Here is a 17,386-nt window from a genome sequence, read left to right on the forward strand (position 1 = left end):
TTTCTGCCATTTCCTTGTTTCCCGTTATTAATTACCCAGTCTCATTCTCTAAGGGACCAATGTTTACTTTAGCTACTCTCTTCCTTTTTATATACTTGTAGAAGCTCTTCCTGTCTATTTTTATATTTCTTGTTAGTTTACTCTCATAATCTATTTTCTCCTTTTTATTATTGTTTTCGTCATTCTTTGCTGGTTTCTAAAAATGTTCCAATCTTCTGGCCTACCACTAATCTTTGTAACATTGTATGCCTTTTCTTTCAATTTGATAACATCCTTAACTTCCTTAGCCATAGATGGTTCACCTTCTCATGGAGTCTTTCTTTCTAACTGGAATATATCTTTGTTGAGAGTTATGAAATATCTCCTTAAATGTCTGCCACTGCTTATCTACCATCATACCTTTTAATCTATTTTCCCAATTCACGTTAGCCAATTCTGTCTTCATACCTTTGTAATCGCCTTTATTTAGGTTCAAGGTACTAGTTTCAGACCCAGATTTCTCAACCTCAGAATTTCACATTCAGTTTATCATGTCATGATCACTCTTCCCTAGAGGATCCTTTACTATGAAATCCTTAATTAATTCTGTCTCATTACACATTACCAAATCTAAAAGAGCCTGTTCCCTGGTTGGTTCCACAACATATTGTTCTAAGAAACCATCCCAAATACACTCTGAATTCTTCCTCAAGGCTACCTTTGCCAATTTGATTTGCTCAATCTGTATGAAGATTAAAATTGCCCATGATTATTACAGTAGCTTTCTTACAAGCCGCCATTATTTCTTGATTTATACTCTGTGCTGCAGTGTAGTTACTGTTAGGGGGCCGACCAGTGACTTATTTCCCTTACTATTTCTTATCTCTACTCAAGCTGATTCTACATCTTGATCTTCTGAGCCAAGATCATTTCTCACTGTTGTACTGATTTCATCCTTTATTAACAGAGCTACCTCCTTTTTCTTTCTGCCTAACCTTCCAAAATGTCAAAGATCCCTGAATATTCAGTTCCCAGCCTTGGTCACCTTGCAGCCACGTCTCTGTAATGGCTATCAGGTCATAACCATTTATTTTTATTTGTGCCGTCAATTCATCTATCTTTTTACGAATGACGTGTGCATTCAGATAAAAAGCCTTTAATTTTGTCTTTTTACCATTTTTCCCTACTCTGACCCTATTTGCTGGTGCACTCTAATGTTTGTACAGTCTGTCCCTTCCTGTCACACTCTGGTTATCATTACCCCTATCGCTACCCTGCACTATTGCCTTGTCGTTTCTCTTTAACTTTCTAAATTTCTAATTCCCTTTACCTGAACCCTCCCTCCTACTATCTAGTTGGCACAAGCCTGGTTGGAGACACCAGCAGCAGCAGGATATAAAAACAGCAGCACCCAAGGACCAGCGCGACGCCGGCCTGGTTGGAGACACCAACAGCAGCGGGACATAAAAACAGTTAGCCGCCGCCGGGAGCAGCGCGCCGCCGACCTGAGAGGGGGACAAATTCAAAGTGTGATGTCACCGGAAACCAGGTTGGTTGTGTATTTTGGAGCAAGGTCTAGACCCAGGAGCAAAGTATGAAGGGGCAGCGAGGTCCGGAAGAGGGAGATCGGGGCCCAGCAGCGAGGTCGAGGTCCAGAAGCGAGGCTGGGAGGAGCAGCAAGGTCGAGCGAGGTCCAGAGGAGTGAGGTCGGGGCCCGGGAGCAGGGTCGAGGCCCAGCAACGAGGTCGGGGCCCAGGAGTGAGGTCGGGGTCCAGGAGCGAGGTCAAGGCCCAGGAGTGGTGGAGCGTGGACCAGCAGCAAGGCCAGGGCCCAGGGAAGGTGCAGCATGGCCATTAGCGAGGTCGGGAGGCCGACAGTGCATCCTAGGAAATCCAGGGAGAGAGGACCTCTGGAAAGGAGGGAGGAGGACAGTAGGAATATGTGTGTCTGTGTGTGTACTAGGCCCATGCAGCGGAGCCTGGTCTCCAATCGTCTCGGATCCCCTTGCCATTGGACCAAGACCTTGCTCTGTCAAGCTCAGTGGTAGCTGGTGGTGTAATGAAGTTCAGGACCTGGAACGTCAGGACCCCCATGGACAACCCCAACAGTGACAGACTGAAACGTCGTACTGCTATTGTTGCCCGGGAACTCAGACGATTCGACAGTGACATCGCCGCCCTAAACGAGACTCGGTGGGCAGGGGAAGGCCAGCTCAAGGAACAAGGTGGTGGTTACATCTTCTGGAGAGGTAAACCAGAAGAAGCGTGCCGCCTCCATGGGGTAGGCTTCGCTATAAAAAAATGAGCTAGTTGTGCGTCTCAGAAACTCCCCTTGCAGGATAAACGAACGCCTCATGACCCTTTGGCTCACCCTAGCCCGGAACCAGTGCGCTACGGTCATCACTGCGTACGCCCCAACACTGGAAGCTACAGACGAGACCAAAGAGGAATTCTACTCCAGCCTTGAACAATCCCTGTCCCGAGTCCCAATGGGCGACAAGCTGATCCTCCTTGGCGACTTTAATGCCAGAGTTGGAAAGGACACAGACCTCTGGGGAGGTGTGATCGGCAGAGAGTGGGTAGGGAAAACCAACTCCAAAGGTACTCTCCTCCTGACGAAATGCTTAGACCATCGCCTTGTCATAAACCAACACCTTGTTCCATCAGAGAGACAAGTACAAGGCCTCTTGGCAACGCCCTCGCTCCAAGCACTGACACCTGCTAGACTATGCCCGATCGAGGGACCGCAAGGACGTCCACATCACCCGCATCATGACAGGAGCTGACGACTGCTGGACTGACTACCCCTCTGTCATTTCCAAAACAGCGGCGGCAATAGCAACACTGCCGCAGGAAAATCAGCGCTGGAGCACCCAAAGACCCTGCTGAGAAAGCCGTATTCAGCCAGTGCCTCACAACCAACCTGATGACTTCCAGTGAACCGGAGACGCAGAATGTCCACGGTGCCTCGACTGTCCTCAAGGCCTCGACCAGGAAACATCAAGACTGGCTTGACGAGAACAACCAGGAGATCCAGGAGCTAATAAGCCGCAAGCACAAGGCATTCTTGAATTGGAAACAGCAACATAACTCGAGAGCAAGAAAGCAGCTCTATAGACGTCTGAAGGCCAAGAACCAACATAAAACTCGCGACCAAAAGAACAGATGGTGGGTGGAAAAAGCGCAGGAGATTCAGCAACTAGCCGACAACCACGTCGTGCGTGGATTCTTTAGCGCAGTCAAGACTAACTTCAGCCCAAGCACCCAAGGTCCTAACTCACTGAGGGCCAAGAACGGAGAGGTACTCATCAAGACAGAGAGGCAATCAGTCAGTGCCCGCTGGAAGGAGCATTTCGAAGATCTCCTTAACCGAGACTCTGTCTTTGACATGAGTGTCCTCGACTCCATCCCGCAGCATGCTACCTGCCACCACCTCAGCACAAGGCCCTCCCAGCATGAGGTTGAAAAGGTTGAAGAGGTTGAAATCCAATAATTGAAGAACAACAAGGCCTCAGGAGCAGATGGAATCCCCGCCAAAGCATTAAAGCATGGTGGCGAAGCATGATTGGCATCAATCCATGAACTCATTTCTCTTATTTAGAAGGAGGAGAGCATGCCAGGGAATCTCAGAGATGCTATAATCGTGACCATCTTCAAGAAAGATGACAAGTCTGATTGCGGTAATTACAGACTACTTTCCCTGCTGTCTGCCACAGGAAAAATCATCGCAAGAATCCTCCTCAGTCACCTTCTCCCAATAGCTGAAGTGCTCCTCCCAGAGTCGCAATGTGGATTCTGATCACTATGGGGCACAATGGACATGATCGTCACTGCGCGTCAAATTCAAGAGAAATGTAAGAAGCAGCACCAACCTCTGTACATGGCCTTCGTTGACCTCACAAAGGCCTTCAACACTGTCAACCATGAGGGATTATGGAGTGTCCTCCTCAAATTCGGCTGATGTGATCCTGACCAACGGATCCACCACGGACCCAATACACATGCGGACCGGGGTCAAGTAAGGCTATTTCATTGCACCAATGCTCTTCTCGATCTTCCTTGCTGCAATGCTCCATCTCACCCTCAGTAAGCTCCCTGCTGGAGTGGAGCTAATCTACAGAACAAAAGGGAAATTGTTCAACCTCCGTTGCCTCCAGTCCAGATCCAAGGTCGTTCCATCATCTGTCATTGAATTACAGTATGCAGACGATGCTTGAATTTGTGTACACTCGGAGGTCGAACTCCAATCCATCGTCAACAGCTTCACCGAAGTATACGAGAGTATAGGCCTTACACTAAACATCCGTAAAACAAAGGTTCTGTACCAACCTGCCCCCGCCACACAGTACTGCCCCCCGACTATCAAGATCCATGCCGAGGCCTTGGACAACTTGGACCATTTTCCATACCTCAGAAGCCTACTGTCAACAAGGGAAGACGTCGATGACGAAGTCCAACACTGCCTTCAGTGTGCCAATGCAGCCTTCGGTCGCCTGAGGAAGAGAGTGTTTGAAGACCAGGATCTTAAACTAGGTACTAAGCTCATGGTTTATAGAGCAGTAGTGATACCCACCCTCCTATATGCTTCAGAGACATGGACTATGTACAGCAGGCACCTCAAAGCACTGGAGAAGTACCACCAATGCTGCCGCCGCAAGATCCTGCAAATCCATTGGCAGGATAGGCACACCATTGTGAGCGTTCTTACTCAGGCCAACATCCCCAGCATCGAAGCATTTACCACGCTCGATCAGCTCCGATGGACGGGCCACATCGTCCACATGCCCGATACTAGACTCCGAAAATAAGCGCTCAGAGCTCCGACACGACAAGTGAGTCCAAGGTGGGCAGAGGGAATGTTTCAAGGACATCCTCAAAACCTCCTTGAAAAAGTGCAACATCCCCACCGACATCTGGGAATCCCTGGCCAAAGACCGCTCAAAATGGAGGAGAAGCATCCGGGAAGGTGCCAAACACCTCGAGTCTCTTCGCTGGGAGCACGCGGAAGCCAAGCGTAAACAGCGGAAGGAGCGCACGACAATCCAAGCACCCCACCCACCCGTCCCTTCAACCACCATCTGCCCCACCTGTGACAGAGCCTGTAGTTCCCGCATTGGACTCATCAATCACCTGAGAACTCATATTAGCGTGGAAGCAAGTCATCCTCGACTCCGAGGGACTACCTAAGCATAAGACTATTTAGTTTAAAGCCCTATCGACAACCCTAGTTATTCGATTCGCCAGAACACTGGTCCCAACATGGTTCAAGTGAAGCCCGTCCCAGCGGGACAGCACCCACTTTTCCCAATACTGATGCCAGTGCCCCATGAATCGAAACCCCTTTCTCCCTCACCAATCTTTGAGCCACGTATTCAACTCTCTAATCTTATTGATCCAATGCCAATTTGCTCGTGGCTCAGGTAGTAATCCAGAGATTATTACCTTTGTGGTTCTGCTCATACCCCCTCAACAGAACCTCTTTCTTAGTCCTACCTATGACATTGGTACCTACACGGACCACGACAACTGGATCCTTCCCCTCCCACTCCAAGTACCCAGCCCAGAGGAGATGTCCTTAACCCTGGCAGGCAACACAGCCTTCGGGACTCACGCTCTCGGCTGCAGAGAATAGTCTCTATCCGCCAAACTATGCTGTCTCCTACCACTACCACATTCATTTTTACTCCCCCAACTTGAATGGCCCCCTGTACCATGGTGCTGTGGTCAATTTGCTCATCCTCCCTGCAGTCCCTGCTCTCGTCCATACAGGCTGTGCAAGAACCTCCTACCTGTTGAACAAGTGCAAGGGCTGAGGCTCCTCCAATGCTACCTTCTGGATCCCCATACCAGCCTCACTCATAGTCACATCCTACAGTCCCTGACCACAGACCAAATTTTAACCTAAGGGGTGTGACTGCCTCCTGGATCAAAGTGTCCAGGTAACTCTCCCCCTCCCTGATGTATCGCAGTTTCCGAAGCTCGGACTCCAGCTCATTAATTCCGAGACTAAGTTCCTCGAACTGCAGACACAGGTTTGGGGGTAATATATTAGCATGGATAGAGGATTGGCTAACTAACAGAAAACAGAGAGTCGGGATAAATGGTTCATTCTCTGGTTGGCAATGAGTAACTAGTTGGGTGCCACAGGGATCGGTGCTGGGACCCCAATTATTTACAATCTAAATTAACGACTTGGAAGAAGGCACTGAGTGTAACGTAGCCAAGTTTGCTGACGATACAAAGATGGGAGGAAAAGCAATGTGTGAGGAGGACACAAAAAATCTGCAAAAGGACATAGACAGGCTAAGTGAGTGGGCAAAAATTTGGCAGATAGAGTATAATGTTGGAAAGTGTGAGGTCATGCATTTTGGCAGAAAAAAATCAAAGAGCAAGTTATTATTTAAATGGAGAAAGACTGCAAAGTGCTGCAGTACAGCGGGACCCAGTGGTACCTGTGCATGAAACACAAAAGGATAGTATGCAGGTACAGCAAGTGATCAGGAAGGCCAGTGGAATCTTGGCTTTTATTGCAAAGGGGATGGAGTATAAAAGCAGGGAAATCCTGCAACAGTTATATAGGGTATTAGTGAGGCCACATCTGGAATACTGCGTGCAGTTTTAGTTTCCATATTTACGAAAGGATATACTTGCTTTGGAGGCAGGTCAGAGAAGGTTCACTAGGTTGATTCTGGAGATGAGGGGGTTGACTTATTGAGGAAAGGTTGAGTAGGTTGAGCCTCTGCTCATTAAAATTCAAAAGAATAAGAGGTGATCTTATCGAAACGTATAAGATTATGAGGGGGCTTGACAAGATGGATGCAGAGAGGATGTTTCCACTGATAGGGGAGACTAGAACTAGAGGGCATAATCTTAAAATAAGTGGCCGCCCATTTAAAACTGAGATGTGGAATTCGCTGCCTCAGAGAGCTGTGGAAGCTGGGACATTGAATAAATTTAAGACAGAAATAGACAGGTTCTTAAACGATAAGGGGTTATGGGGAGCGGGCAGGGAAGTGGACCTGAGTCCATGATCGGATCAGCCATGATCGTAATAAATGGCGGAACAGGCTCGAGGGGCCGTATGGCCTACTCCTGCTCCTATTTCTTATGTTCTTATGTGGTTGCCGTGGTTCACACTGGTGTCCACCAGCAACATAAGCTGCAGCTGCAACACATCACCCTGCCCTGCCATCTCGATTATATTTTATTTAACTAATTAGGTTTTCAAGTTTGGAAATCACTCAATTATCTATTTATGGTTTTTAATCTAATAACCTTGTTTAGAAACATAGAAATTTACAGCGCAGAAGGCCATTTTGGCCCATCGTGCCCGCAACAGCCGACAAAGAGCCACACAGCCCTTGGGCAGCAGCCCTGAAGGTTACATATAAACCTATGAACAATGGCAGACAGGTAAAGAGCATCTGACCCAACCAATCCACCCTACACAACTACAATATGCTATGTATCGCAACACTTTCCACTCCACCCCACCTGGAGCCATGAGATCGCCTGGGAAAGGCAAAAAACCAGATAAAAACCCAAGCCAATGGGGGAAAAAAAAATCTGGGAAAATTTCTCTCCAACCCATCCAGGATGAAACTAGTCCAGGAGATCACTCTGGCCGTATTAGATTCCATAAAGTACTTACCATCGTATCTGCGCCAGCCAACAAGAGGTTATCCAGTCTAATCCCACTTACCAGCTCTAGGTCCGTAACCCTGCAGGTCACGGTACTTCAAATGCCTATCCAAGCATCTTTTAAATGTGGTGAGGGTTTCTGCCTCTACCACCTTTCCAGGCAGTGAGTTCCAGCCCCACAACCCTCTGCGTGAAAAAGCTTTCCCTCAAATCCCCTGTAAACCTTCCACCAACCACCTTAAACCTATGCCCCCTCATAATTGACCCCTCCACAAAGGGAAATAGGCACTTGCTATCCACTATATCGAGGCCCCTCAAAATGTTATACACCTCAATGAGGTCTCCCCTCACCCTCCTCTGTTCCAAAGAGAACAAACCCAGCCTATCCAATCTGTCCTCATAGCTAAGATTTTCCATTCTAGGCAGCATCCTCGTAAATCTCCTCTGCACCCTCTCCAGTGCAATCACGTCCTTCCCTCAGCAACCTAGGATGCATCCATTCCGGACGGGTAACTTTTCTACTTTGAGAGCTGCCAAGGTTTTACGTATCTCAGAGGGAAAATTGCCCCTTCTTTAAGACCTGTTACCACCACTAATGGGACGGTAAGGCCTATCCGCCGATCTGGCGGCAGGACCAACCCATCCGGAATTGCCCCCAAGTCGGGGACGGCGGAAACGGGTTTCCACCATGCCCCATGTTTCCACCCCGCCCGCCACGCCAACCCCTTACCGCCCGGCAGTGACCCCTTACTGCCCCGCGGGGGAAATTGCCCCAAGGAAGTGCGGCCACCGCTGGTCGGTGCCCTCGACAGCTTCGCAAGGCAGGAAGCTGTCAGTGGCTGGGTGGTGCGGCCACCTTTAAAGGGTAGGGCGCACTGCTGCGGCCACCAATTTGTTTTTAATTGACGGCTAACTCCTGAGGCGGCCCGACAATGGCGGCCGCTGGTTCGGCCAGGCTGCTAACAGGCAGACTGCCACCCCCTCCGTAGAGCCCACTGGGCCACCACCCGGCCGAACCCCTCTCGGTGGCCCAGTGGGCTCCACGGAGACCTCGCAGCATCCCACCCCTTTAAGTTAAGGGGAGGGATGTTACGAAGCGTCATCACCGCCGTGCTGACCGTGATGGCCACTGCCCCGCTCCCTCGCAAACCCGCCCCTACTCCACCTCAAACAGCACCCCAAAGCACTGGGAGGCGATGTCAGAATTAAAGAGCCAAATTTTCCGGTTCTTTTCTCTGACTCCCACCGGGCGGTAAATTTCCGGTTAATTCAAAGTGCCCTCCCCAATTTCTCGCTGAGGGCAATTTCGCCTCCCTCCTCTTTACCTATTTTTATCCTATCCAATTTCTCTACTACCTCCTCCTGTGGCATTGGCAGCATTCTCTTTCGTGACAACAGATGCAAAGTACTCATTTAGTACCTCAGTTATGCCCTCTACCTCCATAAGTAGATCTCCTTTTTGGTCCCTAATTGGTACCACCCTTCCTTTGACTATCCTTTTACTGTTTATAAGGGCTTCAGAGCTCTCAAAAGCCTATGGCTCACATATTAACCCCTGTTACACAAAGAAAACATAGTACAATGTCCCTGGGCTAGAGTGGGGAAAAAATCTGCCAGGATTCCCACTCCTCTTGTTAGAATTGCACATGTGAGGATGTCAGATGAGGACAGCATCAAATCCAGCTGCAGTGTTTCCATGGTAAAATAGTTATTGATATTCATTGTCAAGGTTTACACATGAAGAAAAGGCAAGGGTCTGGAAGGTTGCTGCCATCCATAAAACTGCACCACAGTACATGTTTTGTCCTTCAAGGGAAGTGGCATAATGGAAGAAAATTAAAAGGAAAAGAAATAGAAAATACAGAGCTGTCGAATTAAAACATAATTTATTAATCACAGTGCTTATTGCCTGTTCAGATGCTCCTTTTCACAGGAAATGCTGGTTGGAAAATTGTGTATGGAATAATTTGCAATGGTTTTTTGAATTTTTTTTAAATTCTGTTATCAATGACGTTTGAATGTTTTAGCTGAGGTTTGCTTTGTTTCTTTTAAAGGAGAAGATTCAATGCAAAAAAGAAGCAAATGCTTCATTTGAGGCCTGGAAGGCAAAGAAGAAAGATGCACTTAAAGAAACCTATAGCAAGAAGAAAGAAGAGGAAAAGAAAAAGCAACGAGCAGAAGCAGAGAATGAAGAGAGGAAGGAAGTAACAAAAAAGGCAATGAGAAATATTTGTGTAGATCCATTACGAAACATATTGGGTGGAAATTCAGTACCGCCCATTTTGAGGCATTAATCCAGGCAGAGCGCTAAGTATAGCGCCTTTAAAAAGTTTGTGTTTCCCACCGAGAAATTTGCTTGAATTGGACCAAGAGCTGAAGGGGGCGCTAAATCAGTCATTACACACCTGATCTGGGGTGGCGTTAACAAAAATCTTTGCGCTAAATTTGGTAAACCATTGCGCATGCTCCGAAGTCCGATTCACATCCCAGGAAAAGCCGAGTCTTAAAGTCGCGGTAAGCTAAGTATGCGCATGAGCAGCTCCACGTCCTCAGTGTCTTGAGACCGGGAAAATGGAAGAGCAAGGAGGAAGGCAGCGAGCGAACCGCTTCTCGGCCACAGCTCATAAGGCCTTGCTTGAGGCTTTGGAGAGGCGCAGCAATGCGCTACAGTCTGGAGGGAGATGAAGGCCGCAGCCAAGGGTCTTCAGAAGGCTGTGGAGGAAGGTGCCTTCCTGGCGTTTCCAGATCCGGACGCTCCTGGCCCCAGTGACCTACAGCAATGGCCAGGTTGACGGAGAGCTCGGGGGCCAGCTCTCCTCTCCAGCGGATAAGTCTGCCCAGGAGTCTTGCTCAGAGAAAGGCAGATGTGGACCTGGATTTCGAGGCTATGTCCAGGGAGTCCATGCAGATGCACTGCAAGCTTATGGGTGCATTGAAGAGGGTGCGGCAGAGCGTGGATGCACTTGCTGTGAGTGTGGTGGAGACTGCCTCAAGCATTGTCCATGCCTCTCAGCAGTCCAATGAACCCTTCCTTGCCCGGCTAAAGCAGGAAGTGGGCTCTATGAGCGACAGTGGGGTCCCAGAGGTGATGGCGCTTGCCATGGTTGACGTGGCAGTAGCCATAACATCACAAGCCGAAGCCACCCAAGGTCTTCGTGATGTCATGCAGTCACTGGTTCCTGTCATTTTTATTTAATTTATTTATTTGTTTTGTCTTAAAACCCTTGGGATGTTTTACTATGCTAAAGACAGTATGTTGTTGTTGCTGCCATTTGAAGCTCAGTCTGCTCTAATGCAGTCTCAGAATGATACCATGCAAGGAGTGACTGTTGTCATTCTCTCTCGCATCCCCACAGTCCGACGGGGAACAGACGGTGCCACAGCAGGACAGTAATCTGTGCTCACACACATTGCTCCTGATGCTCTGGTTCTGCCCCGGAGGAGTGGCAGTGGGCTGCTGGAAATAGAAGATGCTGTCCTTCCATCACAATGACAGCATTCCAGCTCCCACCACTGCCATTCCACCTTTGCATCTGCCACGGCCTGTACCCCAGCCATCCGAGACTGCTGCTGTCCATTCTGAGGCGGTGCAGTCAGCAGCCGGTCCAGGGCGTTCTCATAGGCCATCTGTCCTGTCTCCCTTAGACACAGCAGCCCTCAAACGGCCTTACTGCAGGCACTGAAGTCACATTGAGGAGGAGCAGTAAGCATGGGAGTGGGGTGAGGCAGAGGGGTGGCAAATGCCTGCGGAAGATGCACTAATCACATGGGAATATGTCGCCATTGACTACAAATGCATGCCAAAATCTCTGGTGTTCTTGCACGCCTGCTACTGTTGTAAGGGCTAAGCTGGCACATGGATACTGTTGCAGAATGAGAACTGGCAGGGGCATTTGTACATATGTTGTTGATGGTTATTATGTATTCTGCTGTTTGAAGGGGTGGTAGCTCCAGCTTTTACTATTTGCGGGTGTTATACATGTGGACTTGTATTTATTCTGTACAGCCACCGCAGGGCTCATCCCCTGGAGTCCCAAGAGATCCCATAATCCGTTGGGAGCACAGTTATTTAAGGAGGCTTGACAGGTTGGAGTGGCACTCTAGAGAGCTGCAATAAAAGACTAAGGTCACACTTTACTTTGAGCTCACAGTGTTCAGTCTGATTCTTTCTCCATACACAACAACTGGCGACAAGATACAGATAGCGAACCCAAAGATGCAGAGAACAGTAGGCATCCTGGAGAAATTTTCGGAGGGAGATGATTGGGAAACATTGGGAAACTTTTGTGGAGCGACTCAACCAATACTTCGCAGCCAATGAGCTAGATGGGGAAGCGAGCACTGCCAAACGAAGGCCGATCCTCCTCACCGTCTGTGGGGCACCAACGTATGGCCTCATGAAGAATCTGCTCACTCCAGCGAAAGCCACAGAGAAATCGCACGACGATTTGTGCATACTGGTCTGAGAGCATTTGAACCCGAAGGAAAGCGTTCTGATGACGAGGTATCGGTTTGACACCTACAAAAGGTTTGAAGGCCAGGAAGTGGCAAGTTATGTCGCCGAGCTAAGACGACAACTGGCGACAAGATACAGATAGCGAACCCAAAGATGCAGAGAACAGTGGGCATCCTGGAGAAATTTTCGGAGGGAGATGATTGGGAAACTTTCAGGACATTGCGAATTTGAAGGCCATTTGGAGCACATGCTCAGAGACTTTTTCGTACTTGGCATTGGCCACGAAACCATACTTCGCAAACTTTTGACTGTAGAGACCCCAACCTTGAGTAAGACCATAGCGATAGCCCAGGCGTTCATTGCCACCAGTGACAAAAGAAGCAAATCTCTCAGCACACAAGTGCTGCTACAAGTACTGTGAACAAAGTGATGATGTTTTTGAATCGTAACATACAGGGCAGGTCACACATACCTGCAGCTGCACATCCGCAGATGACTGAGTCCACCATCAAGGGTGATGAATGCAAGGCCATTAACACCTTGTTGGCGCTGCAGGAGTGATCATTATTTCCATTCATGCCGATTCAAAGAGTACGTTTGCAAGGGCTGTGGAACAATGGGACACCTTCAACGAGTGTGCAGGCGAGCTGCTAAGCCTGTTAAACCAGCAAACCACCATGTTGCAGAGAAGGACAGATCCACGGAGGATCACGACGAACCAGAGCCTCAGACAGAGGAGGCAGAGATACATGGGGTGCACGCATTCACCAAGAATTGTCCCCCGATAATGCTAAATGTTGAACTAAATGGACTCCCGGTGTCAATGGAGCTGGATATGGACGCAAGCCAGTCCATCATGGGCAAAAAAACTTTCCAAAGGTTGTGGTGCAACAAGGCCTCAAGGCCAGTCTTAACTCCAGTTCGCACAAAACTAAGAACTTGCACAAAAGAACTGATTTCTGTAATCGGCAGTGCTACCGTAAAGGTCTCCTACGATGGAGCGGTGCACAAGCTACCACTCTGGGTAGTACCGGGCGATGGTCCCACGCAGCTCGGCAGGAGCTGGCTGGGAAAGATACGCTGGAACTGGGACGACGTCCGAGCACTATCGCCCGCTGACGACATGTCATGTGCCCAGGTCTTAAACAAATTTCCTTCGCTGTTCGAACCAGGCATCAGGAAATTCCAAGGAGTAAAAGTGCAGATCCACCTAATTCCGGGGGCACGACCCATCTATCATAAGGCGAGTGCAGTACCGTACATGATGAGAGAAAGGGTAGAGATCGAGTTAGATTGGCTGCAAAGAGAGGCCATCATTTCACCGATTCAGTTCAGCGAGTGGGCCAGTCCTATTGTTCCAGTCCTCAAGGGAGACGGCACCGTTAGAATCTGTGGCGATTACAAAGTAACTGTCAATCGTTTCTCCCTGCAGGACCAATACCCACTACCAAAGACAGATGACCTCTTTGCAACACTGGCGGGAGGAAAGACGTTCACGAAGCTGGATCTGACTTCAGCCTACATGACGCAGGAACTGGAGGAATCATCGAAGGCTCTCACCTGCATCAACACGCACAAGGGCCTTTTTGTTTATAACATGCCCGTTTGGAATCCGATCAGTGGCAGCGATATTCCAGAAAAACATGAAAAGCTGACTGAAGTCGGTCCCGCACACCGTGGTCTTCCAGGACGACATCTTGGTCACAGGTCGGAACACAGTCGAGCACCTGCAGAACCTGGAGGAGGTTCTTAGTCGACTCAACTGCGTGGGGCTAAGGTTAAAATGCTCGAAGTGCGTTTTCCTGGCGCCTGAAATGGAGTTCCTGGGAAGGAGGATTGCGGCGGACGGCATCAGGCCCACCAACGCGAAGATGGAGGCAATCGAGAACCACCGAGGCCACAGAACATGATGGAGCTGCGGTCGTTTCTGGGACTCTTAAACTACTTTGGTAACTTCTTACCGGGTCTCAACACACTGCTAGAACCACTACATATCTTACTACGAAAAGGAGGCGAATGGGTTTGGGGCAAAAGCCAAGAAAATGCCTTTGTAAAGGCGAGAAAATTGTTATGCTCAAACAAATTGCTTGTGTTGTATGATCCATGTAAGCGTTTGGTACTAGCATGTGATGCGTCGTCATATGGCGTCGGGTGTGTATTGCAACAAGCTAATGATTTTGGGAAACTGCAACCGGTTGCCTATGCATCCAGGAGTCTGTTTAAGGCTGAGAGAGCCTACAGCATGATTGAGAAAGAAGTGTTAGCGTGTGTCTATGGGGTAAAGAAAATGCATCAATACCTGTTTAGGCTAAAATTAGAATTGGAAACTGACCATAAGCCAATTATATCCCTGTTTTCCAAGTGTAAAGGGATAAATACCAATGCATCGGCCCGCATCCAGAGATGGGCGCTCACGTTGTCCGCATACAACTACTCCATCCGCCACAGGCCAGGCACAGAAAACTGCGCCGATGCTCTCAGTAGGCTGCCATTGCCCACCACGCGGGTGGAAATGGCGCAGCCCGCAAATCTAGCCATGGTTATGGAAGCATTTGAGTGTGAGCAATCACCTGTCACTGCCCGGCAGATCATAACCTGGACAAGCCAGGACCTCTTACAATCTCTATAGTCAAAAGCTGTGTGCTTCACGGGAGCTGGTCCAGTGTCCCAGTGGAAATGCAGGAAGAGATAAAGCCATTCCAGCGGCGCAAAGATGAAATGTCTACACAGGCAGACTGCCTTCTGTGGGGCAATCGAGTAGTGGTCCCCAAGAAGTGCAGAGACACCTTCATCAATGATCTCCACGGTACCGACCCAGGCATCGTAATGATGAAAGCAATAGCCAGATCCCATGTGTGGTGGCCTGGTATCGAGGTGGACTTAGAGTCCTGTGTTCACAGATGTAATACATGCTCGCAGTTAAGCAATGTGTCCAGGGAGGCGCCGCTAAGTTTATGGCCTTGGCCCTCCAAACCGTGGTCTAGGGTACACATCGCATATGCAGGCCCGTTCTTGGGCAAAATGTTCCTTGTGCTTGTAGACGCGTACTTCAAGTGGATTGAATGTGAGATAATGTCGGCTAGCACGTCCGCTGCCACTACTGAAAGCCTGCGGGCCATGTTTGCCACACACGGCCTACCCAATGTCCTTATGAGCGACAACGGGCCATGTTTTACCAGTGCTGAGTTCAAAGAATTCATGACCCGTAGCGGGATCAAACATGTCACATCTGCCCCATTTAAACCAGCGTCCAATGGTCAGGCAGAGAGAGCAGTGCAAACCATCAAGCAAGGCTTGAAGAGGGTAACTGAAGGCTCACTGCAGACTCACCTATCCCGAGTCCTGCTTAGCTGCCGCACAAGACCTCACTCATTCACTGGGATCCCACCTGCTGAACTGCTCGTGAAAAGAGCACTTAAGATAAGGCTCTCGTTAGTTCACCCTGATCTACAGGAACAGGTAGAGAGCAGACGGCTTCAACAAAGTGCATACCATGATAGCGCAAATGTGTCACGCGAGATTGAAATCAATGATCTTGTATTTGTATTAAATTATGGACAAGGTCCCAAGTGGCTTCCCGGCACTGTCGTGGCCAAAGAGGTGGCAGGGTGTTTCGGGTCAAACTTTCTAGTGGACTCATTTACCGGAAACACTTGGACCAAATCAAACTCAGATTCGTGGACTATCCTGAGCAACCCACCTTGGACCCTACCTTTTTTGATCCTCCAACATACATACCAGTGGCAACCGGCACCACGGTTGACCACGAAGCAGAAACCATCATCCACAGCAGCCCAGCAGGGCCCAACACACCAGGCAGCCCAGCAAGGCCAGCTGCACAGCAGCCCAGCGAGGGCCCAACAACTGATTCACCAACACCAGCTTTCACACCGAGACAATCAACCTGGGCGAGAAGGGCCCCACATTGTAAATAGTTACACTATTGACTTTGGAGGGGGGAAGTGTTGTTAGATATGTGGATTTGTATTTACTCTGTACAGCCACAAGAGGGCTCATCCCCTGGAGTCTCAAGAGATCCCATAATCCCTTGGGAGCACAGGTATTTAAGGAGGCTTCACGGGTTGGAGTGGCACTCTGGAGACCTGCAATAAAAGACTAAGGTCACACTTTACTTTGAGCTCACAGTGTTCAGTCTGACTCGTTCTCCATACACAACAGCGGTTGTGGGGTTTTTGGGGTTGTTTGAGGGATGTAAATGAGTAAAATGCTACTTTGACCGTTTCCTTCATCCTCTGGTGTTGTAGGTAGGTGAACCCGCTCCTTTCTCTTTCCTCTAGTTACAGAATCTGACCTGAATCAATCCGGGTGGGATAAAAATGGTCAAGGCTCACAACTCGGTATTCTGTTAACTGTTTAATATACTACGGGTAGAAAATATCACTGCACTGTCTCCTTTAACTTCGAACAATAACTCTCTTTACCTTCAAACACTACTCACCCAGCGGGTCCTCAGGGAAGTCTGTTTCCATGTGTACGGTTGACCAAGAGCACCCATAGTTTGCCTTGCAAGTTGCCCAAGGTTCATCCCTAAATGCACCCCTTTTATAATACAAAAGGTCCTAACCGTGACAATGAATGACACAACCCCCCCCCCGCCTTTGATGTGTTATTTGGTCACTTCCCCATCCTTGGTCAGTGAATAGTCCATTATCTCACAAAGTGTTTTTGATGGGGAGTTTCAGGTCTCCTGCTCTCTTTGATGTTCAACCATTATCACACACAGTGTTTTTGATGGGGAGTTTCCGGTTTCCTGCTCTCTTTGATGTTCAACTATTATCACGCAAAGTATTTTTGATGGCAAGTTTTGGGTCTCTAATGGGTTTTTCACTCCTGCATCAAGGCTGACAATAGCATTTCAAAAGTGAGGCAACTGCTCCAGACCTGGTGGGGCCAAGTTCATACGAGGCTGGTCAATTTACAATCTGTCTGCACAGTACACCCTTTAACTGTCGGCTTACTTTAAGTTACATGCATTCTTCCTGAAGGTCTGACTACAGTGTATGACTGTGGACGTGTGATAGAGATATGTTATTATCATTGCACAATGCGCGGTCACTATTAGCTGCATCCTTCAGCTTCCTCCATTTAAGTAAAGCGATGCATTATGAGCCACTGCCGTTGGCACACTGCCTGCTCCGTGGCTGCTGCTGATCCTCATTGTCTTGCTGGACATTCGGTACCTCACCAGGCTCCTGTTCCTCTTCCTCCTCCTCTTCCCCTCTCTCATGAGGTGGGCCTGCAATCCCCACTGGCATTGCCTGGGCCCACATGATGGCCAAGTTGTGCAGCA

General features: G+C 48.9%; 1 protein-coding gene across 1 annotated transcript in view; it reads left to right on the top strand.

Moving 5' to 3' along the window:
• map9 (microtubule-associated protein 9) overlaps positions 1 to 17,386 on the top strand; it is a 330,082-nt gene that overhangs the window by 300,176 nt on the left and 12,520 nt on the right. Inside the window, exon 12 of the mRNA XM_070871655.1 lies at positions 9,674 to 9,835. Within this exon, the coding sequence (XP_070727756.1) occupies positions 9,674 to 9,835 (162 nt within the window). The remainder of the gene's footprint in view (positions 1 to 9,673; positions 9,836 to 17,386) is intronic.

The sequence above is a fragment of the Pristiophorus japonicus genome, chromosome 2, assembly GCF_044704955.1.
Source record: "Pristiophorus japonicus isolate sPriJap1 chromosome 2, sPriJap1.hap1, whole genome shotgun sequence".
In the NCBI taxonomy this organism is placed as follows: domain Eukaryota; kingdom Metazoa; phylum Chordata; class Chondrichthyes; family Pristiophoridae; genus Pristiophorus; species Pristiophorus japonicus.